The sequence below is a fragment of the Pelodiscus sinensis genome, chromosome 3, assembly GCF_052426305.1.
Source record: "Pelodiscus sinensis isolate ZL-2025 chromosome 3, ASM5242630v1, whole genome shotgun sequence".
Classification (NCBI taxonomy): domain Eukaryota; kingdom Metazoa; phylum Chordata; order Testudines; family Trionychidae; genus Pelodiscus; species Pelodiscus sinensis.
This window is the reverse complement of record NC_143054.1, coordinates 157,683,298-157,709,712: the sequence shown is the minus strand read 5'-3', so window position 1 is coordinate 157,709,712 and position 26,415 is coordinate 157,683,298. Positions and strand designations below refer to the sequence as shown.

The following is a 26,415-nucleotide window of genomic DNA, read 5'->3' as shown; positions in this document are numbered from 1 at the left end:
TATTACTCTGCCATTCTTGACAAGCTTATTTTGGTGAAGAGAGGCTCTGAAGGTAGTAATTAACTCGATGCACGTTTTAATCTGAAGATCCCAATGCACTTTTTGTGAACAATTGGGGGCAGAAAGTATTATCATTATTTTGCAAATGGTTTGAAAATCCCATTTCCGTATGAAAACTTAGCACCTATTGTTACAAATAAGCGTCTAAGATTAAAAGATTTCTCTCTATTTCAATTACAACAGTTTGGATACATTGTGTATTTGACAGTTTCTCGTGTCCTTCAGTTTCACTGCCCCAAAAGGGGGTTGCTCACCTGTTCCAGTAGAAACAGAGCTGAAATTGCCTGTTGTCTCAGAGCAAGGGAAGGGAGAGGGAGGTATTTCTCTTGGGCCCAAAAGACACATTAAAACAACAAGAAAGCAGCAGGAAATCCCAATTTGTAAAATGTTATTTATTAAATGTCAGGACAATTAATTTGAAGGATGCACCAAGTTAATTGATTTTAAAATAGTTTAATACGTTTAACCCTCCTACCACCCAAATTGTGTCCCTTTTAAGTGCCTTTCATATTGCCAGTGTTCCAGAAGAGAGCCTGGGAAGAGAACTGTGGTCTCCTGGTTTCCTGTTCTGTATTCTGGTAAATGGTCTGAATCTTTGTCTTCTGAAACATTTTTAAACCATTTTAAAAATATAGCTGAAATGTGAGCCTTGGAAAGGGTTGTTTGCTTCACTCTGGTTCATGGAAGTGGGACTAACAACTCCATGCTGATTAAGTAGTGAGCAGCACATTTTAAACATGAAAAGTGAGATTGTTCAAAAGTACTTGGTATTGGCCTTATTCTGCTCTTACTGATATTGTGGAGCTAAGGTATGTGGAGACTGAGGGTACGTCTACACAGCAAGGCAAAAGTCAAAATAAACTACGCAACTTGAGCTACGTCAGTTGCGTAGCTTAAGTCGAAATAGCGTAATTCATCTTTTGGTGTTGTCTACACAGCAGGAAGCTGAAGAAAGAGCACTCTTCCTTGGACTTCCATTACTCCTTGTTACAATGTAGGGTTACAGGAGTCGGAATAAGAAGTCCTCCAGCTTGACATTATTTCGAAAATAAAGGCTTGCTGAGTAGATGCACACAATATTATTTTGGAATAATGTTAGTTATTCTGAAATAACACTGCTGGGTAGACATAGTCTGAGTGCTTTTGAGTTGCAACCTGAATCCAGTTCTTGTAAATGGGAATTTATTAGCTATCTTTATTCTGTTCTTCCCAGTAACTTCTCCTGTATGACTTTGGCTGCCGTTATTTAGGTTTCAGTAAAAGGGCTAAACTGAAAAAGAAATCCTTCAACCAACCAATGTAATAGTAGGTTTTTGCTACTTGCATTAGAAACAGGTGATAAATTCACCTGATATTGGGAAATCTTTCCTTATAATCACTGCTGGACATCCTGAAAGCACATTTATGTATTGATCACAGCTGGTATGTTACCTTATTCCTTTGCTATCAGCACTGAGAAATCCTTTGCTGTTTAATTGTGGGAACACATGTGCCTGTAAAGTCTAAAGAGAACAATTGAAGTTTTTTTACAATAGCCTCCCACAGGAACTCTCTGAAAACCTTACTGTTGGCCTGTTGCCATCCAGGATGCTGTTGACATAACAGCACCGCTGATTCCAGGGGGAGTGGCATGGCAGTTGAGCTTCAGGAACAGTTTTAAAATCTCTTACTATATATTTTAGAAATGTGCATCTTTCTGTCCATCTGTTCGCAAGTCCGTCTGTTCAAGAACGCCTCCTAAATTGTAAGTGCCAGGATCACCAAATTTGGTATGCAGCTTGCTTTTATAAGAACTCCAAGTAAGATCAGGGTTTGATTATGCCAGGATAATGAGATGTACATGGAATTGGATTGTTTCTCATACAATGAAAAGGGAGGGGTCCGATAGAAGGGGGTTATACTGCAGAATGACCACAGCAAGGGGCCAGAAATGGGGACCAGGACAGCTATAACCTCACTGGACCAGCAGGAGGCAGAGGTTGAGAAATGCACAATTTACATATTTTAGAGAGTCTATCTGTCTCCTGGCTGGGGAACATGCACCCCTGTCCCGGCTGTGCCTGCTGCAACGGCCATGGAGAGGCACGTCTCATCTGACCTCAAGCTGCTGCAGTGAGAGGGGGCTGGGGTAGTCCTCTCTTCCCTGGGGCAGCCTGCAAACTGAACCCTCCCCAGCCTCTCCTCTTCCCCCCCCCCCCCCCCCAGCAATGATTTAAATGAAAAACAAAACTTATTTGGATGAAGAACCCCAGCAAAGTCATGTAAATCTTCTAATAGACTATAAACACCCTATGGGTTTGATAGGGAGTGTGTTTTGCTTTTCTGACTTAAGGTTGTTATGAAAGCAAGCAACTACACTCATCATGCTTAGCTTTCAACTTTTCTGTTCCATGCAGAGTATGTTACTCAATAGAGAGAGGAAAGACAGCTGTAAACGTCCTTGGCTAGATTCTGCTATTTTAGAGGGGAGTATCTGTGTTTAGAAAGGAGGGTATTGAGTTTGTGTGGCTGAAAATTGTGTTAATTGCTCTTTGAACCCTGACTGCATGCTCAAAGTGGTACTGAAGTTCGACTGGGTTCAGCAATGCAGGCCCTGCCAGAAGGGGCATATGATCCAAAGTCCTGATCTGTATTTCATTGACTTCAGTAGGAAGGTTGAGTGCTTATTTAGACACTGTCTGTACAGTTCAAATAGTGGCAGAAGATCAAAACTTCATGCAATCTATTTTGGTTGGGGTTTTAAGTGTTAATGATACAAAATGGCTGATTAAGTGTCACCGATAAGCCATGCAGAAGTGATTAGTGGGGGAAAACATGCTGGAGAGGAACTCTGAGTATAGCTGTCTTTGTGAAAAGAGGGTTGAAAGTGTATGTTCTGTCATGCAATCTTAGGAATGTGTTATGTATGGTTTGTTTATTCTATTGATTTAACTAATACAGTAGGAAAAACTAATGTCATCAGTTTGGTTCAGGCCCTAGTAGATGGAGAAACACTTCTGTTGTTTTAGTGAAATGATGTATCAGTACAAGACCTTTTATCCCAAAATAACTGCATCTGTACTGAGAAATTGCATTTAATTTAACTAAATCACTTTTTCTACCAATTTGTTTCAACCCTTCACAAAAAACGATGTATAGACAAACCCTTATTCTCTGTAACCTCTGGCCAGAGTAACTCTTAAAATCTGAAAATAAAACACCTCTAACAAGTGCTTTGCAACAGTTGCATATACCAGTTCACATTAAACATCTGGCTTTCATTTATTGGCGTTATGGATGAGAATGGTCTGAAAATATAACCTTAAAAGATGCTCTTGATCTGAGGCATGCTTTGTTGTAACTTCAGACATAAAATTCAGATACCACATTTATATAGGTATACTTTGTGGCCAAATACTTGCTTGCAGTGAGTACGGAGGCAAAATGTTAATGTTCTTTAAGGGAAGTTCTATTTGAACTGCTCCCTTCCTAATTAGGGATGTAAAAAGTTTTAGAAAATTCAGTTGGTTACATGGTTTACTGGCTCCCAGCTGCTGCCAGCCCTGCAGGCTGCCAGCAGCTGCCCAGAGTTTAACCAGTAAGTTTAACTGATTGGTTAACTGGTTGAGCCAGCATATCCCAACTGCTGGGCTATGGTGGCTCTGGGGGCCAGAGCTGGAGTACACCGCTCCCACTTTGGCTATTAATAGAGGCATGTCCTGCCCTGCCTCTCAGCCAACCTCAGAACCAGGCAGGGGCAGGGTCTCGTCCAAGACATAGAAGACGCTTTGCTGCACAATGGAAGGGCTGCGCAGCGCCTGTCATGGTAGCCTTAGAGCAGCTGCGACCCAGGCAGCAGTGCTCGGCTGGGAGGCAATGCAGCACTAGGTGACGAATGGTGGGGCTAGTACTGGGGTGCTCTGGGGGGTGGGGCTAATATTGGAGACTGGGAGCTGGCACTGGGGGGTTCTGGCTGGCGTTGGGTGCAGTGGGACTCTGGAAACAGGAGGCTGGCACTGGGGGGCACTGAGGGTAGGAGGCTGGCACTGGGGGGGGTGCAGGGGACTCGGATTAGTGGCTGGTGTTGAAGGGTAGTGGAGAGGTGGGGGCCCTAGGGGTTAGGGCTGGCACTCGGGCCCTGGGAGCCGGGGCTTTTGGTGAGCTGTAATATGTATGTGTATTTGCATATTCATTATTTGCATAATTAATATGCATATAAAATGTTACTGGACCACCAAAAATTTGGATGGGTTTGCTGGTCCCTGGTATATAAAAAAGACTGCGAACCACTGGGTTAAACCTTAACATGGCTTATTCCTAATGTTCTACTTACGGATAGTCTGGCCCGCGTGTTCTGTTCTTGTACATAAATTAATAGAGTAAGTTTTTAATAACAATAATTAGTGCTTCGGAGACCAGGATTTTTGTAAATTGCTCAGTTCAAGAGCTGACAATAAAAGGAAGAATGTCTTTCTCTGTTATACTTGGCCACGTGCATTCCAGAACTCCTATGTGATCCAACTATGACAGTTCAGAGTTTTGGCCGCAGCTTTGGTAAATGGCTCTGTAACGGATTCCTCCCTTTTATGCTTCCTGATAACACAAGTAAAGAACATCAGACTGGAAAACCAATGTGTTTAGCAGATTTTTAAGCAATTCTACACTGATAAACTTCAGAAAATTAACATGGCCAAATCGGCTGAAACAGAAAGAGAGCTTGCAATCAACATGGCATCTAAGCAAAAACAGTGCATTTCTTCTGTCAGATGTGTAGCAGACTTGAGATTTCACAAGTGATGAGTTTGAATACTTGCCTTCAAAGTTGTCATCTGTGAAGTAGGAGGCGAGCAGCCAACCCTAGTGTCATTGTGTTCCAATTATAACTGTACTTCACTAGGGAAACTAAGTCCATAGGTTTTGGTTGCATAGTTTCCAAATACTTCTCTGTGTTGCTGATGAGGGGGAAGAAAAACCTTAAAATAACAAAAGTCAGTATGTTCATAGTGTATTTTTTCCTCTGCTTTGTGGTGTTGAAAATCAGTTTTCACTCTTCACAATCCTTGATTGTTTCCCTACATGTATAGGAAAAAAACTTATATATCTCTTTGAACATTGAACACATTTCTCTTTAGCAAGAATTTCTCTTTAACCTAATTTAGCTAATAGAGATTACTATGGCTTTTGGAGTAAAGGCCAAGAGTCTTACATTTGCCTGTAATACAATTAAAAGGAAGAAGAGCTGTCCTTTATTTAGACTCAGAATAATCTTAACAATTATACAGTACTTCCTACAGTACCACTCCTACTTTGCATCATAGCTTCCTTTCTTATAGTTATGGCTAAATGCCATTGCACTATAAACTGAGCTGAGTGTGCAGTGGCTGAGACGGAAGGCTTGTACTTCGTGTATCGGGTGTGGCTGTAGGTAAATATAAAACTTATCTGTACACTTCTGTTGGGTCTTTCCTTATAAAGTGAACTGCTGAGTGTGAAGGGTCATGTGTGTTTCTTCTAGGAAAGCTATTATGTAACCGCTTGCTTACCTGAACAAGCTGGCTATTGAAGAATTGATACATGTTCTAAGGAACAGAATATGAAAGGAATCACTTTGTTATTGATACAAACTTGGTGTGACAACTTTAGATGCTATCTTTCTGACCTGTTAAATTAAGACTTAAAACTATGTACAACGGTGGAATTATGTTGATCAGAATATAAAAAGCCTGCTGTTGTACTAGCTGCCTTTTGTTGTTTAGAAACCTGCAGTCGAGTCAGTAGAAGCTTGAGACATTTTAAAACCTGTTTTCTTCATGGCTGGCTTATGAATATGAAGCATCAGTGTTTTCCAAGGCTTGGTAAGATCCAGCACTTGTTTATAAAGGGTTTATTACTTGTCTGTATAAAACTTAATCTAGACTGGCACTTTGAGTTCAAGGTCTCTGCCTGGAAGTAGTTACAGCTATATGTTTCTTTCACATAAATTGCTTTTGTTACTTAATATCTAATGTTTTTATTAATCTCAATACATCATTGGCTGCTGCTGTTTTTGTACTCTAATTGAAAACAACTCTTACCATTTATTTTAGTTCAGGGGATGAACCAAGCTCTTTTAATTCTTCTACCTCCCACATAGTTTTAAAAAAGCAGCTAGTGCACCTCTGAAATTATGGCTTTCCAGTACACAGCTAAAATGTCTTTCTCATGCCAAGTCTACACTAGGGGTACAGCTAGACTGCAGGGTTTTTTTTGGGATACCAGAGGTATCCCAAAAAAAACTCCACCGTGTCCAGGGAACGCTTTTTCTCTTTCATTTTTTTTTTGGTGGAAGAATATACATACTCTTTCGAAAGCCCCTGTATTCTTCGTTCCACAAGAAAGAAGGGGGCTTTTGAAAAAGGGTTTTTTCCTGAAATTTTGCCCAATCTAGATGGGCCAAATTTTGGAAAAGCCTCTTCTGACAAAAGTATCAGAAAAAGGTACACAAAATGCAGAGCTCATTTTGTGTATCTTTTTCCGATAGATCATCGCAGTCTAGACATACCCTAGAGGAGAAAATTGACCTAGGAGATGCAGCTCCAGCTACACGAATAGCGTAGCTGGAGTTGACATACCTTAGGTTGAATTTCTGTGGTGTCCCCACTCTCCCCTCTACTTCCCTTATGCCTCGCAACTTGGAGTAGTACTGGAGTTGAACGGGGCGGGGGAGGGGGAGATGTGCTATCAGTGATCAGTTTAATGGACCCTTACTAGATCCACTACGTCAGTGGTTCCCAACCTTTTCAAGCCTACAGACCCCTTTTCAATCTTTTAAAATTTTACGGATCCACCCCCAACAATATAGCTGTTTTCAAACATTTCATTACTTGATAATCATTTGAAATGTATAATAGTTCGTTATCTAAAAACAAATACAGTAGTATTGAGAGATACCTGTACTTTAGTTACTTAAACGAGATGGTTGATGCTGGTAAGCGGATGACCATTTCTATTTTAAACTTTCCGCGGACTCCCTACTGTACCGTCGCAGACCACCTGGGGATCACAGACCACAGTGCAGTAGTCCCCAACCTATGTCAGATTCCGGGAGATCTATCTCTGCAGTATTGATCTCCTGGTAAGTGGAAACAAGCCCTCTTTGTACATGGTGCCCTTTGGGGAAGCTGAGATCCCTGCCGTGAAAAGCTTGCCATCTAATTTAGATACAGTGCAGCGCTGAGAATGTGATTCTATTACCCAGCATGATTATTCTGAAGCATTTAATTTATCTACCTAATTTTAATGGCACATTAAACTGTGTACTGTGAAATGTTTTCAGCACTATATCCTAGTGCTGCTATAAAAATCTAGGGAATTAAAACTTAACTTTTTTGTGGTTTAAGAACATTAAAGTTAAGGGGATGTCTTAAATTCTCAAAGCAGAAAAATGCTGACATGATATCCCTTGCTTAGACTCATCCAGTGTATTAAAATAGTGCATGCTTTTTGTTAGCAGAACAGTGTTCTCACAGGACTACTGAGTTCTCATATCTCTGCCAATTAGATGTGTGCCCTCCATTTTCCCATCTGTAAAATGAGCATACTATTTGCTTGCATGTTTGTGTTGGGGCTTATTGTTTGTTTGTAAAGTGCTTAGATGAAAGGTGCTATGTAAGTGGAGAGCATTATTGTCTCTTACACCATTTGTTGCATTAGGGTGTGTCGCATGTTGAGCATGGTGGTTCTTGTTCCCATTAGTGACCAAAACACATTCCCCTATATTTGAGTGGATATCTGTGGGAGGGAACTGTCAGAAATTTGAACTGCAAGACACCTGGAGAGGTAACATTGCTATCTCAAAAGCTGATCTCTTTCACCAACACAAGTGGGTCCTGCAAAAGAGTACCTTACTCACCATTTCTCTCTCATATCTTGGGACCATCATAGCTGCAACAATGCTGCAAACATTAGTTTTGTAGGAACGGAAGGCCCTTAATGAACTATGTTTGAACATAGTGCTTTGTGTGATATATGTACTGTTTACACTTTTGTCTCCATGGGTTTCTGCTAATTAAAGGTTGAACTTCAAAGTTTCCACATAAGCACTTTGTACTTTCCCACAGTTTCTAGTTAGGCTTTCCTTTTTACTTAGGTAATTCCTTAAACTTATCTAATCGGAGAAGCTGCATAGAATACAATAATTAGGTTTTCTAGTCAACACATGCAAATAGAGGCGACCATGTAATAAGGGATTAAAAGTATTTGGTATGACTGAATGTTTTAATTAAAATATTACATTGATTGGAAGTTACGTAATTGAACAACTTTACAAATTGAGGGTTGTTATTGTTTTTTGTTTTGGTTTGGTTTGGGTTTTTTTGCCAACAACTTTTTTTGAGGGCTTAGGAAAGAAAACGCAGGCCCTTAAAGGACCCTATCAAAGTTAAGAACATATGGGGTTAGACCAATGTTTAAGTTAAAAAGACAAGTGTATTTCTTTTTCTCCATTTCTCCAGTACACTTGAATCATAATAGAAATTATTCTCTGGCACAGGAAAACATTGCAGGTTCTCAGCATACAGTCCTATCTGCTTGGGTGACTGGCCAATAAACTGTAATTCAAATATCTCCTCAGCTACTTGAAACTTTGGTGTAATACCACTTAGGAAAACTGATTTGTTCTTTAAGGTGACAGCTGTAGTTAAAACCTCTTGTGGGTGTGGAGTTCTGCATTTAAGCAGAGCTGAACAACTTTTTTTTAGGAAGCAGAAATAGCTCTCAACATTTGTGGATAACTGAGTAGTGGTAGTATATAAGTTATATTAAACTGCATGTAAAGGAGCTTGTCAGAAATGGTTCTGTTTCTGAAATAAAAGGTCCAGTTCAGAGGTGCATCCCAGAAAGTTTATGTGGGTATGCCTTGCCTGTGGATGAGACAGAAGAGGGTGTGGCCTGTTTTAATGTACACCTTCTTATATCCTCTTTATAATTGTTTGTCCTGCCACATCACCTCCCTTTCCGGCCTCTTGAGTGGGTGTTATGATTCAGATTTACTGGGTTGTATGCAGAGATGATGTGTAAATTACTTGTATTGGAATCAAATGTAACTCATGAGGGGATGAAAAGGTGTAATTTACATCCATTTGGACTCCGAGATTTGCTTCTGAACCTGCTCCGTTCTTTGTATAGAAGAGTTCTTTATAGCATGTATTCCGCTTTGCCTCTTCACAGCTTGTGGATCATGCATTTCATTTGCATTTCTAAAGATATGCCAACATTTACAATGGTCTGTCTGAACCGAACGTGCACGTTTTAGTCATTCCTCCAGTCTCCTTGATGCATCCAATTATAGTCTCTTCTTTGCTGAAGGTTCCATAACTGCAAGGTTTATTTTCTAGACTGGACAGTACTGTCAGCTGAAACGTGGTAAAACATGCAAGGCCCTGCTGGGATCCAATGCTGTTTTTCATGAGAACCCTTCTTGTGATGTGTGAATATTAACACTCTTTTTTTAAAGCAAAATGTCACAATTCTCCAAGGAGTAGAACAAAACAAACAGCAAATAGCACTCTGTACTCCACATAGGTCCTGTCTATGCTAGAAAATCAGATACTTTGGGCTTGGACCAGTCATGATTTCTACACATCCTGACACTAGTATAGACAAGATAAATTGTCCTGGTTCAGTTCTTTTTACCTGCCACCCCATGATGAGCATGGTTGATCTGTCCTCACAAGTGATTGGCACGTATTCCCCTATAATTAAATGGATATCTGTGGGAAGAGACTGTCTTTAGGTGTCTAGACACAAGACAGATCAAGAAGTAACTATCTCTATACCAAGGGAGGATACTGGCAAAACAGAGAATTTCAGAGCCTGATGTTCGGGGGAGGAAGGGGGTCTGGCACCTGGAGCTTCTGTTAACTCCAATTAGCATTTTGGATGGCTGGCCCTTCTGAAAATCAGTCCCCAAAAGGCTATGCAAGGCAGAGGCGTAGGGTGCCAGGTGGGAGCTGGTCCACAAGAGGAGCCAGTTTAAAAACCAGCTGTCTTCACAGATCAGCTGTCAGTTGCCCTGTGCTGTTGCCTCTGATACAGAGGCAGCAGCAGGGGGGTGGCAGCAGCCCCTGTCGGAGGTAAAGGGAGCTGAGCTTCCGGAGCTGGTGCAAGTCAGACTGCCTACCTCCTAATATACTTTAAATGCAGAGCTGCAGCAGGGGTTAGGTCCTGGACCCAGCGCAAGCTAGGACTGAACCGGGGCTGCTGGCCAGCCTGCTAAAAAAAACTTCATGGTGTGTGTGGGGAAAATCGATAAGCTTTTGCTTATTGGATAATTGGTTAATCAACTATACTATTACACCCCTAGTTTACAGGAGTATTTGATAGTCCCTGGGGGTGGGGCTGGCAGCCAGTGCACACCTGGCCCCACTCTCCTGTCACCTTTGTATCAGAGGCAGCAGTGCAGGGTGGCAGGCGGAGCCAGTCTGTGAGGGGAGCCAGTTTAAAAACCAGCTGTCTTTGTGGACTGTCTGCCTGCCACCCTGCACTGTATCAGAGGCAGCAACTTGGGGTGGCAGCAGCCTCTGTGTACAGGGAATCCAAGCTCTGGACAGAGGCTGCTTCATGGGATGCGGAGCAGCCTTTGCAGAGCTTGGCCCACCACAGATAGAGGCCCCTTTGTGGCAGCCTCCCTTGTCCCTTTCCTCATCCCGCACTGCTATCTCTGATGGAGGCAGCAATATGGGAACAGGGGCAGAGCTGGTGCTAGCAGGAACTGGCTTCTAAGCTGGCTTCCCCCAGCACTGGCTCCTGCCTGCCCCCCTGCCTCTGTAGGAGGCAGCAAGGGGGACTGGTGGGTTCATGGGAGTAGATGTGTGGAAAGATGATTTGAAAGCCAGCTTCCCACATGTACCTGTTCCAACCTACCCCAATCACCCTTTGTGCTGCTGCCTCTCAAGGGAGTGGGGAGGTGGAATTGGTGCTCGCAGAAAGCCATCTTTTAAGCCAGCTCCTCATAGGCACTGGCTCTTGCTTTCCGCCCCTCCTCCAGCAAGGGGGCTGGGCAATGCATGTCATCAACAAGATTAACTGATAAGCCTAGGTTTATCGGTTAATCATATAGTTGACTACACATTGACATCCCTAATCGCTATGGGAGGTTGGACGCTCTTGCAAAGTAGTTTAGCTGGGATTTTTAGCATCTAGTTGGCAACTTGTGATCCTTTGCCTGTGTGTGTATGTAAACCTCAAGATTAGCAGTGGGAGTTAGATATGCTCATTTGAAGAGTGAATAATCTTGTATTAGGTTGGCTGTCTGAAGTTCCATATAATACCCATGATTTTGTTAGTTTTAATTAAAAACATTTCCCACCAGAAAGTGAATCATTGAAAACAAATGTCCCTAGATGCAGCACATATTGCAGATACGCAGGATCTGGGAGAGACTTTTGTTTTGTATGCAGTCATTTAAAGTATGAAGTGATTGGGGCAGGAATGAGCTAAAGCTACAAAAGGTGCCGTATTGAACATTCCTGTAAAACTCCAGGTTTTCACTGCAGCTGCAAAGCTGGCTGAGTGTAAGGGGAAAACAAACACTGTTTTTCCTGTTTTCCAGCTCTGCCTGTGATTACATGGTAGCTCTGCCTGGTAGAATGTCACTTCTCCACCTCCAAACTCCTTAAAATAGTGGATATAAATGTAGGTATAGAATTTTGTCATGAAGCATTGTTGTAAATTTAAAGTTGAAATTCCAAGCTTCAATTTGAAAACTTTAAATAGATCCCATGGAGGAGAACAGATTGTCCCCTCTACCACTGACACTTTCCCATAAACTGCACACAGTCAGATACATTAGATAAATATGGAACACTACAACTGTGTGGTTCCCTTAGCATACCTGTAACACATCTCTCGTCTAGATGAAAACGTGCCCCCAAAAGTGCTCAATATTTCATCCAAGCTTTGCTGAGATGTGTGGCTGGCACATAGCATGAACTAGCTGCTTCTGGCCAAGGGCAGGAGTAGGGGCTTAGGGCTGTCAGCTTCCTCCCTCTCCTCCCCTCACTTGTGGGAAATGAGTGACTTTCTGAACTTCATCTTCGAGATTGCACTCATTGGCGCCCTCTCCTCCACTCACTCACCTCATTTCTTGAGCACCACACATTTGTTATCACTGCCTGTGTGTTACACATAGTCCTCCCACCCCCATTATCTATCTTGTCCCTTTTCTTCCATGCTACGATTCACATCTTTCCCCCCTTGCTTTCACTCTGATGCAGTGGCTAACAAATGCACCAGGTGATTTATGAATTCCCTTAGAATTATGGGAGTTTCAAGCTTTTTCCACAGTTCCCTTTGTCCCTTAATGCTTGCAGAAGGCCTTTTGAAGTGTTCCAGCTGCCAGTGCCTCAAGGAGCTGTGCCAGGAACTGTAGACTTGTTGGGCTGTAGATACTTAATCCGGTGCAATCCCATCACTTTAGTTACCAATGATTCAGTTCTAGGATTGCCAGGTGTCCGGTTTTGAACTGGACAGTCTGGTATTTGAGCTTTCTGTCCAGGAAACAAATTGAGAAAATACTGCACACATAAATGTCCGGTATTTTCTAATTAAGTAAGTTTTATTATTATCATGAGTATCAGTACGTAGTTGCGTACTGCCTGGCTAGTAGACGCGCTCACACTGTGTGAGCATGTCTCCCAGCCAAGCAGTACGCAACTATACAGTAGAGAGAAGGGGGGTGGGGCCAGAATCCCTGGGGCCAGACTTGCCCATGTGCTCTGCCAAGACTGGGCACAGGACGGGCAGCACCGCAGAATCTGCGTGCGCCTGGGCCAGCCCCGCTTCCTGCTAGCCACCCCCCCGACCCTCTCCTGGCCAGCCCTTTTCCCTGCCAGCCGGTTCCACCCCCGGCCAGCTCCGCTCCCCCTCAACCTCCTCTTGGCCAGCCCCGCTCCTTGCCAGCTGGTTCTCTCTTTTTCCCCCCCCCATCTCCCTCAACCAGCCCCGCTCCCCCCAACCTCCTCCTGGCCAGCCCTGCACCCCTCCTGGCCGGTCCCGCCCACCCCCATCCCGTTCTGAGATCACGTGTGTCCGGTATTTTTTTGAAACCCATCTGGTAACCCTATTCAGTTCTCCAGTGCAGATACAGCCTAGAAGCTGTCAGTTCAACATATCGACTGCAGGTGACCATGTAGCAAGAAATGGAGTATTAAACAAATCTTGTCTTGTTACAGTTTTAGAAAATCTTTACTGGGACAGTTTCAGGAAACTAAGATGGCTGCCACTAATTGTTTGGAGGATGGTGGGGGGAGGGGGAAGAGGGGAAGGAACCCAGGTGTTTGAAAGATCATTGGTAAAGTCAACAAGATTTTCCTTAAGATGTACACTTTAAACTACATTTGTCTTTTGATGAAGAGCTCAATATGATGGGCCAAATTTTGTTTCCTGTGAGTAGAGTCATACTTGGTATGAGTTTGTCCTACTGTAGTTAGGGTTGCCAGGTGTCCAGTATTCACCTGGACAGTCCGGTATTTGCAGGCTCCATCCAATTAAAAAACCCAGGAAATACCAGACATGTAAAATGTCTGGTATTTCCTGTTTCCCGCAGACAGAAGCCCGGTGGGAACAATTTTCCCCTGCCGCATCTGGCAGAGGTGGGGGAGTGAGGAGCACGGCAGAGTCATAGTGAAGAGGGGCAGGAGGGGGCACTTGCTGGGTGCCACACTAGGGTGGTGCCGGGCTGGGGTGGGAGCGGAGTGCACGCTGCTCTGGCCCACATGACCAGCAGAGACCTAGGAGCTGGCCACATGATGCCTCCCTCAACATCAGCTGTGGCCAGCCTGTCTGTTGCCCCCCAAAAGTGCTCCTGCGTGCCCCCCCATATCCCCTCCTGGCCCCTGGCTTCCCAGTGGTTACCAGGTAGAGCTACAGGGTTTTAAAAATGGCACCCAAGATGGTGGCTGTCTTAAAGGGGCAGCCTCCTTTAATTTTTTTCTTTGCTTAACAACTTTGGTTTCCCCACTTTTTTTTTTCCGGAACAGAATTTTTTCAAGGTGTTTTTTTGGGGGGAGGGGGGAGCGGGCGGGCAGTGTATTCAGTATTTTCTGTTAAACCATCTGGCAACCCTAACTGTAGTTACCAAAAAAACCCCTGAGTAAGTGCATGCTGTAATCAGAGCTCCAGAATGGCCCAGGCCACTTCTAGCTTTTGAGATCCCTACGTATAGTAAACATAAAAAATGATACTGATCCAGCACCAGCCACTAGTAGTGGTTTGTTTATATAATCAGCTGATCTGAGAGGACATGTTCATCTTGGTCTAATCTTGTGCTATCAGAACAAATATTATTCAAGTTATTAATTTTTTAGCATTTGATGATACATTTTGCAAGTGTCTAAATTTGAGGCCCGGGCCAAATGGCCCTCCTGGCTCCCAGGCTCTCCAGATTGGCCCTGGCTGTAATGGATCATTTTTAAATTAGATGAAAACTGACTATGCAATGGAAAGTTATAGTTTGGTCCAAGTGTTTTTTCAAATCCTTAAACTATTGGTCATAAAGAATCTTTCACATGTCTACTTTTACCATAGCTTTGGGGGAAGGGGAGAATAAATGTGGCTGGCTTCCAAAATCCAGTCTTTCTGTTGACTTGGAGCATATTTTATCAGGAGAACTACAATTAAAATGTTCAATTGGTTTAGCAGAGTAATTGCTGCTGTGAGACATTTGATGGATTTATGGTTTTGGAAGTTGAATGTCTGGCAGCTAGTGCCGAAATCAAAATTCAAAGTAGCTCCAGAAAGAAAACAAACCTATTTAATTTTTGAGTCAGATTCTTAAATTTATAATTTAATTCTAAAATAGTAGTATACAGTGAGCTAATTATCTTATTTTTCAGAGATGCTGTTTCAACAGCTCCCACTAACATCATTGTTACTGCAAATTACACTATAGTTGTTAATTAAAAAAACTATACGTGCTTCCTATTGCAGGGAGCAGAGAAACAGCAGCAAAGAGGAACAGGTAGTTGTTTAGTATTATTCAGTATTAAAAAAGTTAATCAAAATTCAGTGCTAAGAGAGGAATCCAGGTCAGATATGAAGCACATTTTTACTCTGACTTCATTAATTTGCATGGAACCTTGTGTGCATAGAGCAAATGTTTAAGTGCATACATTGAGTTGTGCTAATTGTAGGAGATCCTCCAGTGAAAGTGCTATATAAATCCAAAATATTAGCTTCCATTGTCCTTTCTTCCCCAGTATATATATCTGTATCTCTACCCACCCAACCAGACTTGAATTCTTTGTTCTCCTTCATGAGAAGTTCCTGGTTAAGAATACTGCAGAACTGCGCAGGTCTGTTTCTGCTCCTCCATCAAATCATTGCTCAGTGTGTAGGTACCTTAGAGCAGTGGTCCCCAACCTTTCAGGGCTGCTGGGCGCTGGGGGGGAGGGGCCCGCTCATGTGCTGGGTGTCTGGGGGCGGGACCACACACGTGCTGGGCGTCCGGGGGCCGCCCGGGGCTGGCACTGCACATGCGCCGCACGCCGGGGGCGGGGCTGGCCCAGATCATTCCGCGAGCGCACATAAATGCCCCAGTGGGCTCCATGGTGCCGTTGGGGACCACTGCCTTAGAGTGATGCTGAAAGAGTTTTGATGTTTTGCTTTTCATCTTCTGAGACTCAGCCTGAAAGAGCAGGCCACTCCAGATTTTTTTTTTTTCAAAACTCTCATACATCAGAGAGGGATGGGGATGATGGCACCCCCAACCCTCACCGAGAGTAACTGAAAATGACTTTCCTAGCATTGTATTTTGCTCAGTGCTTTCCTGTGAATTTTTGTGGTCTTGATTAGGAATGTGTACTGCAGTGTTCACTAGTGAATGGTGCCATATGCTCTGGGTTGACTGTGATGAGCTTAGCGGTAAGGGCATGGCTCTGTGTCTAATACTGTGTGCCATTATCTTTATATCTTCCAGATGTTTCTGACCGTGTACCTCAGTAACAACGAACAGCACTTCACTGAGGTGCCTGTGACACCTGAAACCACTTGCAGAGATGTAGTGGAGCTGTGTAAAGAGCCTGGTGAGACTGACTGCCACCTGGCGGAAGTGTGGTTTGGCTCAGGTATGCAATTTCTGTGATCATTAGATATCCTTTGTTTTGTTTGGTTTTTGTTGTTTTTATTACCATAGCACCTAAAGGCCGACACCCTATTGTCATAGGCGTTTCACAAACTAGGGATGTTAGCTATTGGCCAATTGAATAGGTGACTAACTGCATGAATTCTTAGTGGTTAGTTGACTATTCTATAGTCCCTGGGTGCAGGGCCGGCAGCCAGTGCAGTCTGGCCCCACTCCCTTTATCAGAGGCAGCAGAGCGGGGTGCCAGGCGGGAGCTGGTCTGCAAGGGGAGCCAGTTTAAAAACTTGCTTCCCTTGTGCATTGGCTTCCTGCTGCCCCTCAGTGCTACCTTTTATAGAGAGGCAGCAGCATGGGGTGGCAAAAGTCCCTGCCCGCTGGAGGGAGGCTGTCCCGAAGCAGCCTCTGGCTGCGAGGGGCTGGGACCCCCTGTGGACAGGGGCTGCAGCCACAAAGCATAATACATGCTATACAGGCAGTCCCCGACTTATGTGGGATCCGCACTTACGAACGGGGCTTTCTCGCCCCGGAGCTCGCAGGCAGCGATCCGCCACCTCGACCTCCGGGGCAAGAAAAGCTGCTCCCGGTGCCCCTGGTCTGTTGGAGACGGTCCCCAGCAGACCAGAGACACCGGGAGCGAAGCCGCAGCGGCGGCGGGTTCCCGCGCTTCTGAGGCTTTGCTCGGGCACTACTGGACCAACCCGGCAGCACCCCAGCTGCTCTGCCCCAGGCGTCCTGATTCAGCCGCTGCTGGTCAGTTTCAGCAGCGGCTGAATCAGGACGCCTGGGGCAGAGCAGCTGGGGTGCTGCTGGGTTGGTCCAGTAGCGCGGAGGAGCGGTGCTACTGGAGCAACCCAGCAGCACCCCAGCTGCTCTGCCCCAGGCGTCCCCAAGTCAGCCGCTGCTGAAACTGACCAGCGCTGACTACAGGAAGCCCGAGGCAGAGTTGCTCTGCCCCAGGCTTCCTGGAATCAGCCGCTGATCAGTTTCAGCAGCAGCTGACTTGGGGAGGCTTTGGGTTCTTAAGTTGAATCTGTATGTAAGTCAGAACTGGCGGTCAGTTTCAGCAGCGGCTGAATCTGGACACCAGTTCCGACTTACATACAGATTCAACTTAAGAACAAACCTACAGTCCCTATCTTGTACGTAACCCGGGGACTGCCTGTATATGCAATATTCTGTGATGACTGGAGAATGTGATAGCCTAAGGGTCTAGAATGAAGGCTCATCCTGCAAATACTTATGCACATCAATTGTCCTTTTGAGCTCAACAGGACTTCTCCTGTGTCTGCAGTCTCAGGGCCATAAAATGTAAGGAGTTTTATTTATAAAATCCAGCATTGGTTGTATGTGTTTTACTCTGGAGAGCAGCTCCTTTAAAGAACCGGTACAGGAGACCAGTGTGCTGTCCCAGAAGAGAGAGATGCAGAAAGAAGAAATAAAGCAATTACTTATGTGTGTGGTTTTATACATCCCCCATCTTTGTGGTGTCTAAACATTCTTTGTACAGCTGTTGTCATAAGACGAAAAAATAAAGCTGCTATCTCTAGGCTTTCCTTTTGTAAGGAGAAGCAAGTGAAAGGTGTTTTTTTTCAGGGGAAAAAATTGAACTAATATATTATACTCCTCTAGGAACTCTTGAGTTTTTCCTAATGTAATTTTGTATTCATTTCCAACACAAGCATTTGCTTATGTTTATACAAAACCAGTATTTAATGGTCATTGATATAAAAGCTATCTGCATGTTTCAAATTATATTTAACGTATAATGTAAATAAGGAGCACCTTTTTAACCAATGGGTCATAGTGGATTTTTCTATCTCTGACTGTTTTCAAATCAAGATTGGATGGTATTTCTAAAGGATCTAGGAATTATTTGGGGGGACGCTCCCTGGCCTGTGTTAGGGCCTGAGATCTCACTGAATGATCACAATCTGTAAATTAAAATGGTGTAAGGCCAAAGAAAAGACACTTGTGCAGCATGAAGTGGAAACGCATTTGATCCAAAAGAGCCAACTGTATCTCTTTCTAATGTGCCACAAGTAGTGACCAGTTGCATTTATTTCAAGTTCATCATAGTCTTTCCTGTGAGAAAGTTGCTGCTTATCTCTTCTCCGCTTTAAGATGAGACTATGCAAAATGAGACCACTTTATTTTGCAGAGATTTAGGGGCTAGAGAATTTAGAAAAAATTGCTTTCAATGGCAGGCAGCTATAGAAATACAGAGTTATTAGAACTGTACAGTGTTTGAAAAACAAACATGGAGACAAGCTCTTCCCCTGCTGGCAAAGAAACAAAAGCTATGAGTTGCATCTTGGAAAAATGAGACCTGTCCCAAGTTAAATTTACTGGGGTATCCTTTGGGTACCACTTCTTCCTCCCCTCTTGTCTGGACATGTGTTTCAACGAACTTTTCTCTCATTCAAGAAGTTCTGGTTTCCGATCCTAGAGCCTATTACATCTGCCCTGAGTGCTGGCCAATGGGTTTGCTGGAAACTTACATAAGGGGCTCTGCTTTCTGCAGGTGTGATATGCCTGCTTTCTCCACAGTGCTCCCATTCTCTTTTGGTTTGAGGAAAAGGAGGGCAAAATGGCGATCACTTGTGTGGCATAATATACCCTGCTATTAGATCACTGGTTTGACCAGGAAAACTATTTCTACAGCTTGAACCTCTTTAATCTGGCACCTCAGGATCTGACCAGTTCTGAACCAGAGAGTTTGCTGGACCACAGGAGGTCAGTACTGTTTAGCAGTATTACCAACACTCTCACTGCTTACAGGCCTCTTAAAGACATTTAGAGGTAAATTAGAGCTAAATAATAGCACAGAACACTGAGAGCTGAGACTGGTGGCTGTAAACAAACTGTGGGACTGAGAAACTTGGCTGCACTTATGAAAAGTAGACATCCAGCTAACTAAAATTGTTCTGGATGACACATGTTTCCAGACCAGAATGTTCTGGACTAGAAAGGTTTAACCTGTACTTCGTTAATTACCAAGAAAAGTAATGGAAGGAAGAAATGAAGAGAGGAAGAAAGTGAAAACAGAAAACTTATGAATGATCCTATTGGTTCTCTTTGTCCTGTTCTCGGTTAGTTTGGGTTTGATTTCTATTAGAACTTGAAAAAAAAAATCTGTTTCTGACCTTTCTTGAATACATCAGTTAAATATTGACGGTATCCTTTTGTAAAGGCATCGCTTACATTTGATTACACAGTTCTGATTGAAGTATTGGCTTCTTCGCTAGGAATGTGCCTTATCAGCCTTTTGTATATTCCTTATTTAAGAAGATGTGAATCTGACAGTTTTGCATTGGGATTTAGCAGATGAAGAGCTTTTCTAGCTGTCTAGACACATAACCGCTGGGAGACTGCTTTTTCTGTAACAGTGACCTAGTTGCTTATACTGTAAATCTAATCTCTTCTGACAGTGACTCCAGAAATTTTCCCTCGTAGACTGATTCAGCATAGCTGAGGAATTTTCATTTAAAGAATCCCTTTTTATATTCTGAAAGAAGCCATTCAGATACTAATGTATCTGAGTTCACTTTCAGTTTTATAAGGGGGCATTCATGCTTAAGACCATAAAATCTTTTTTGTCTAAAATTTAACTTTTTTTTTTTTTTAAACCTCTGAGTTAAGGTTTATTAAAAAACTCAGAGATTAAATGCTTCCCAACTTCAGTCATCTCCCTCAGCCTTACATCTGCCTTGGATTTACCCCCTCCCCCCCAGCAGATTCCAAAACCTGCAGCAACAAAAATGTGCCACCATTATCATGGACACAGACTTGTATGTTCTGGGGTCAAAGTAACTTGAATTTCTCACTAGTACTGTTGGGGGCAGGACATGCAACCCTGCCTACGGGGTCAGGGCAGGAGCTGGGGAGGCTGCAATAGGACAGTACTTGTAAGAAATTTGTTTGAGATGGAGTGCAGGGCAAGGGGTTGGATTGTGGGGTGGTGCAGGAGTCAGGGCTGTGGATTTGGGGGGAGGCTCGGATCTGAGTGTGCTGGATCCCTGGGGATACAGCATCCAGAGCCCCGCCCTCACCTAGCACATCTTTTACCAGTGTGCAGACTTATTTTACCTTTGTGTATTTCTGTCCCATCAATCTTATTTGCTCTTGTCTTCTTGATCTGAATAGCTTATCTTCGAGGACTGTCTCATGATTTGTACAGCACTCAGTGAATGGGACCCTCATCCTGATTGGGACCTTCAGGTGCTGCCATAGTATAAATTAATAATAGAAGTTCTAAATATGTGACATGTACTATGGTATCTCAGACATTCTCTATGCTTGGAAGAAATCTGCAAGCCTACTGTAAACAGGGCAAGTTGTAGCCTTCTCTTGGTAGACCTGGTAAAGATGACTCTTGTCACCTAATGGTCACCTCAGTGACTACATCACAGTAAAACTACAGCTTGTGTCTACACTACGATTTTACAGTGCCATCTCATAGAAAAATAGGCTTGAGTTTTCAGAGTGTGGATAAGGCCTCAGACTATGCTGCTGTTCTTATTTATTCTTTAATAAAAATCACATATAGCTGGTAACGTTCTAGGAGATCCAGCCAAGATGGAAAGTCTGTAAGTCAGTGTGATCACTTTCTACCTATAAATACCCAGCGATGAAAGACTATAAAAGTTGCAGGAGAAGAATATGCAGGGGAGGAAGAGGACAGGTGGATGGAAATCGTATACACAAAGATTGGTCACTGAAAATCCTGTAGAAGTCAGCCACAGAATGATGGACTTGGAACTTTTTTTTTTTTTTTAAAGGTCTAATTCCTGTTTGTGGAAGAGGGGAGTAAGAATGGGAAAACTAACATATAGCTGCTTTAAGCTAATAGTTATATGCAGAAATTATACTTGGAAGAATAGCAACCTCTTCAATACTTGCCTATGAGTTTAGATTTCCCATTGCCACTGTGACCTCCTTTGTTTTCTCTCTGAGGTATGAATCTGAGATGTTAAGTGATCGGCCCTTTCAGAATAATCAAAAGCTAAGTCTGCTATCCAAAATGCATATAATCTAGCTGTAGATAAAGTTGACGACACATTATGCTTTCTGAGGTGTTGTGCCTGATCAGTGGCTGGTGTAAATCAGCGTAACTAGACTGAAGTCAGCAGAGCGAGGCTGACATGCTATTTGAAGATCAGGCCCAACAGCTTTTCCAATTGAGCAAAAGTAGTTTGTGGCACATCAGAAAAAGATGGATGCATTGGTCACCACAGTAGAGCCTTTCCTTTGTCCATACTTGTTTTTTGTTGTAGGCTCATTTTCCCCCACCACCTCCACCATGGGATATAGAAGTGACCGCATTAGAGTTCAATAGTTCATGTGTACTGCATTGTGAATTTTGAGTTGTGTATCTTTGAAATTCAAAGGCTACTAAGAAGATTTTAATATATCAAAGAAGGTCTCAACCTTTCTCTTATTGACATTAGCTCATAAGGGTCAAAAGGTGTTTGTTATGGATTTAAGCAGATAGTTTTGAGCATACAGATTTGCAAATTTTGTCCTGGGTTATTAATATCCTGAAAAATAGTACTTGCATACTTCATCCAAAAAGCTTCACATGAGCTTGAGTTTCCTAAAGCTGCAGTCAAGCTGTGAGTCACCATCTCTTGGCATAATTAAGAGAAGAATCCTTTCTTTGGCCACCCTTTCTTTTTCGGTCACTAACACTAATTAATAGTGGTACTGGTAGCAAAATCTTCTCCATAAGATTGGCTTCCTGCCAGTCCTTTGTTTGTCATTTTAAAGGCATGGAGAAATATTCTCATCTGAGGTAACACAGAATTGGAGGAAAAGCAACTGTAAATGGCTCCTTGAAATATTAAAAAGCTCAAGTGATTTCAGAATATAGCACTTTTCTGCTATAACCCCAAAGCCACAGAACAGTGGTTCTCAACCTTTTTTATGCCGAGGGCCGGCAAACCCATTCACAAACTTTTGGCAGATCGGCAACACTTTATTAGCACATTTGCATATTTGTTATGCAGATAATGAATATGCAAATACAATGTAACCTGGCTGCCTAGCCCCAACTCAGCCCCTTTGCTCCCCAGTGCCTAACACCCTTTGACCCTACCTATGCCCCATGCCCTTTGACCCTTTAACCTCTGATCCCTACAGCCCATGCTAACACCCTCTTGCCCTGTGACCCCACTATGCCCTCACCCAACTCCCGTTTGTCCACATCCCACCTCCACACTCCCCAGAACAAGGCGGCCCCTCTAGGGAGCATGGCTGTTACTGCCAGGCGGGCAGGGGGAGCGACCGTGAGCAATGCACACGGTCCCTCCTCCTTCATGTCTCCTCCCCCTCGTCCCCCCCAAGCACGGAGGAGGGAGGGAGGCGCCTTTTGTTCCTCTTCCTCTTGCTGCGCCTTGGCCACCACGGAGCTGAGCTGCTGCAAGTAGTCGGCTTGCACTCCAGCAGCCACCACGGATTGGCAGCTGAGAACCGCTGCCATAGACCATCTGCTGGCAGCCATTTGAGGTGCAGAATTACCTGGGAGGCCAATTTGCATGCTCCTCTTTCATAGCATCAGATTTTTATGGATTATGTCCTTGGTTTTTAGACGTGCATTTGCACTTTCAGGAAAGAACTCTGTACAACTCCAATGTTTACATCGTTCAGTAAAGTTTTTGGGGATTTTTCTCCGTTTCCCACCCACTTGAGTGTTTGTGGTAACTGCTTGTGAGGCATGAAAAGCATTATAGGGATGTGAAAGAGATCTTACTGCATTGGTGCTATGCTTTTTCAGAGCGCCCGATAGCTGAGAACGAGCGGATGTTGGATATCCTGCAGCACTTTGGTGTCCAGAGAAATGAGGTTCGTTTCTTCCTTCGTCACGAACGTCCCCCTAGTAGGGAATCAGGTACGTGGTGATCAGAATTGCTCAACTCTGACTTACAGGACAAACTGATTTCAGACATTCTTAAGGCTAGGTTAACTATTGCATGTATTATGATGACTACGATCTCTGTGACGACGGAACCAGGATCCTTGAGGGCACTGTTTTGTCTGACCTTCATTTTGCCTGCAAGAGAATGCTACTGCCAGAAAACCTAGTCTTATTATGTAAGCTAAGTTTTAAGCAGAACTGAGATGATTTGTTTTCCTCTCCCCTAATTCTTGTATGAGCTACAGTAACTCATATTTCCAAACCTTTTTCCTATCTTTCTGGGTTTTGTACAGCTGTCCATTGCCATGGTAGATGGGATCAGTGTGTGTGTTTTTAGGAAGCATTTAAAAGGGTGTCACAAGGAGAAGGGAGAAAATTGTTCTCCTTGACCTCTGAGGATTTGACAAGAAGCAATGGCACTTAAATTGCAGCAAGGGAGGTTTAGGTTGGACATCAGGAAAAACTTCCTAACCATCAGGGGGTTAAACACTGGAATAAATTGCCTAGGGGGGTTGTGGAATCTCCATCACTGGAGATATTTAAGAGCAGGTTAGACAGACACCTGTCAGGGATGATATAGGCTGTGCTTGGTCCTGCCACGAGGGCAGGGGATTGGACTTGATGACCTCGAGGTCCCTTCTAGTTCTGTGATTCTATGAATATTGCTTTGTGATTCTAACTGATAAGGCATATAAAAGCACATATCATTCTGTTTACAAAAATGTTCATAATTATCTGAATTCTCCCTGTAGACCTTTTAACATGTTTACTTTTAAGTGAATGGGAGGTGATTCTTTGGGTAGGTGTTGTGTGGCTTTTATGGGTTTTTGCTATTTGGTCTTCATATTTCTTGTAGTACCATAACTCATTCTTTAAGTTGTTATATGTACGTTAAAGCCTATATGATCACAGTTATCTAATAAGAACCTTCCCATACAAGTTAGCTGGCAGGATCCAGTTGTTATTCCAAACTGCTCAGGATTCAGAGCAGAGGAGGGATGTGTGTGTATGTATGTTTCTACATATTTATTTTGCATTAATTTGGCCAGGTACTATATCCACATAGAAGAAAGCACACAGGCAGGAACACTGTCACATTTAATAAGTCTTCTAGTAGCCTGGTCTCAGAATGAAAATGATGTTAGTTCTCAAAATGCTGCATAAAGATGGCTTCTATTAGCACTTTGGCTTCTCAGCATCTTTAGTATGTAAACAGTTCCATAGAATTAAACACAATTATAGTTTTCAGGTAAAGATGCATCCTGATATTCTTGGGCAGTAAATGTACTGGACTGAATTAAACCTGGAGAGAGAGCCAGTGTAAAATAAACATTTTGCCCTACAAGTGTAAATATTCAGCCAGAGATTCAAATGGTAAATGTTTTAGGCAATTCAGTTAGACTAATTTATAAGCAACATCAAAATAGTGTTCCAAAATGCCTTGGTTTACTGTAGGTTGGTCTAGAATCTAGATCATACCCTATACTGCAGTAGTGGGCAAATACCGGCCTGTGGGCTGGATCCAGTCTTCCAGGGTTCGCTCCTGGCAAGCCCTCAACCACTATGTTTACCTGCATGGCCACAGGTACCAGTGATCGCAGCTCCTGTTGGCCGTGGATCACTGATCCCAGCCAATGGGAGCTGTGGGAAGTGGTGTCCTGCCCCTGTGTTACTGTCCACCCTTGTTATACAGGTATTACCTATGTATGAGCCACGCCACTTCTGGTTTCATCTCCTGGATGTTGTCATATTCATTCAGGTTAGCGGACAAGTATGTGATATGCAAACTTTAAGTATATAGGGACAATTGCCTAAGTTGTTTGCTGGGAGAGGGAGAAAATCCTGAACCTATTTATGTGGGTCTTTTAAAGGCTTGAATTCTTGTAGTGAACAACCATTTAAAACCATTTTAATGACCTTGTTGCTATAATAAAAATGTCACCAAAGAAAAATGTTGACCTTGTCACCATAATAAAAAAATTGATCTAGAGCTGAAAATAACCCATATTAGTAGAACTTCTGTTTGTCATTGTATGCACTTATTCTCCCCATCATCTTTTTTTCCTCACAGTCATGGGTGAATCCTTACTTCATTGAGGCAATTCGGGGCAGGGTGTGTTGGCCATTGACTTGAATGGGGACAGGATTTCAACACATTTGCTTGTCACCCTGCTTAGTGTGTTATAGAGTGAGACTTCTACCTGAAATTGTTTTTTTTTTTTTCTGAATTGCTTCTCTGTATCCTCAGAAGAGTGACTTGGGTTATTAAACGATCTTAACATTTTTAGAGAGAGAGAATAGATTCTTGTTTGCAATAATATGACCTTGTATCTTTTTTTTTCAATTTTTGTCAAGACTAAACCACCAGGTGTACATATTATCCCCACGCCACAGTAGAGAATGAAGTCCCTCTGTAGTTGTTTTGGCTGATGGGGCTGCATTTTTGAATTCTTATCTGTCTGCCCACGTGATGTCCAGTACTGAGAATGTAATGTGATTTTGCTGTTGAAACAATCAACCTCTTTGCTTACGAGATAAGAGTGAGTTCATGCAGTAGATTTTCCTGGCCTAGTGTTAGATTTAATTTTCATGTATCATTTGACAACTTTAATTTCCATGTAGAGAGAAATAAGGCATGTGTTCTGGTCAGGGCCAGGCCACAACATTTTGGCACCTGAGGTGGGGAGCTAAAATGACGCCCTCATGCCACCTTTTCTCCTGCCTGCCTGTTATGTCTCTTGTGCCCTCCTTCCTCAAGCACAGCACTCCACCATCTCTGTGCATCTAGAGACCAGAGAGAATACATATGCATCAGCAGCAGACACAATTTTCTACACTCTGGGTCCTAGTGCCCCCCTTCCCCCCAGTCTGGCACCTGAGGCAGCCGCCTCAGTTAGCCTCATGGTAAGGTCAGCCTTGGTTCTGGTTCACCCCATATCACACAGGGTTATTCTCATCATTGAACAGAGAGACCATTTAGTAAAACATCCATGGTCTTCAGTTAAGTTTATTTTAGTGTTGATAAAGGTAGGGAGAACACCAGTCAGTCACACTGATTCTAACCGGAAAGAAAATGCACTTCCTTTTCTTTGCAAAGTGATGTGTGTAAAGGGATCAGTACAAATATTTCAAGTGCTGCATTCTCCTTGACTCTGTGTGTGTTAAATCTAGGGAGTGGACAGAGGTCACAGGACCCGAGCTTAAAGAGAAATGGTGTAAAAGTGCCTGGTGATCGACGACTAGAGAATGGGGTAAGCATTCAGTTTAATATGTCTCTAGTAGAGTTATGCAAAGCTTTTCATTCTGGGTCACTGGTGTAGATCCATACCTGGCAGACAAAAGG

At 43.2% G+C, this 26,415-nt stretch overlaps 1 protein-coding gene across 3 annotated transcripts in view; it reads left to right on the top strand.

Annotated features, from left to right (window-relative positions):
* The window catches only part of TP53BP2 (tumor protein p53 binding protein 2), a 70,760-nt gene that overhangs the window by 15,548 nt on the left and 28,797 nt on the right, over positions 1–26,415 (top strand). For 2 of the 3 annotated variants that reach the window (XM_006133421.5, XM_006133422.4), the window contains exons 2-4: positions 15,995–16,142; positions 22,932–23,045; positions 26,244–26,323. In XM_006133421.5, coding sequence (XP_006133483.2) covers positions 15,995–16,142; positions 22,932–23,045; positions 26,244–26,323 — 342 coding nt within the window. Of the gene's footprint in view, positions 1–5,874; positions 5,895–15,994; positions 16,143–22,931; positions 23,046–26,243; positions 26,324–26,415 lie in introns of those variants that run through there. The other variant, XM_025189816.3, reaches the window with a different exon arrangement.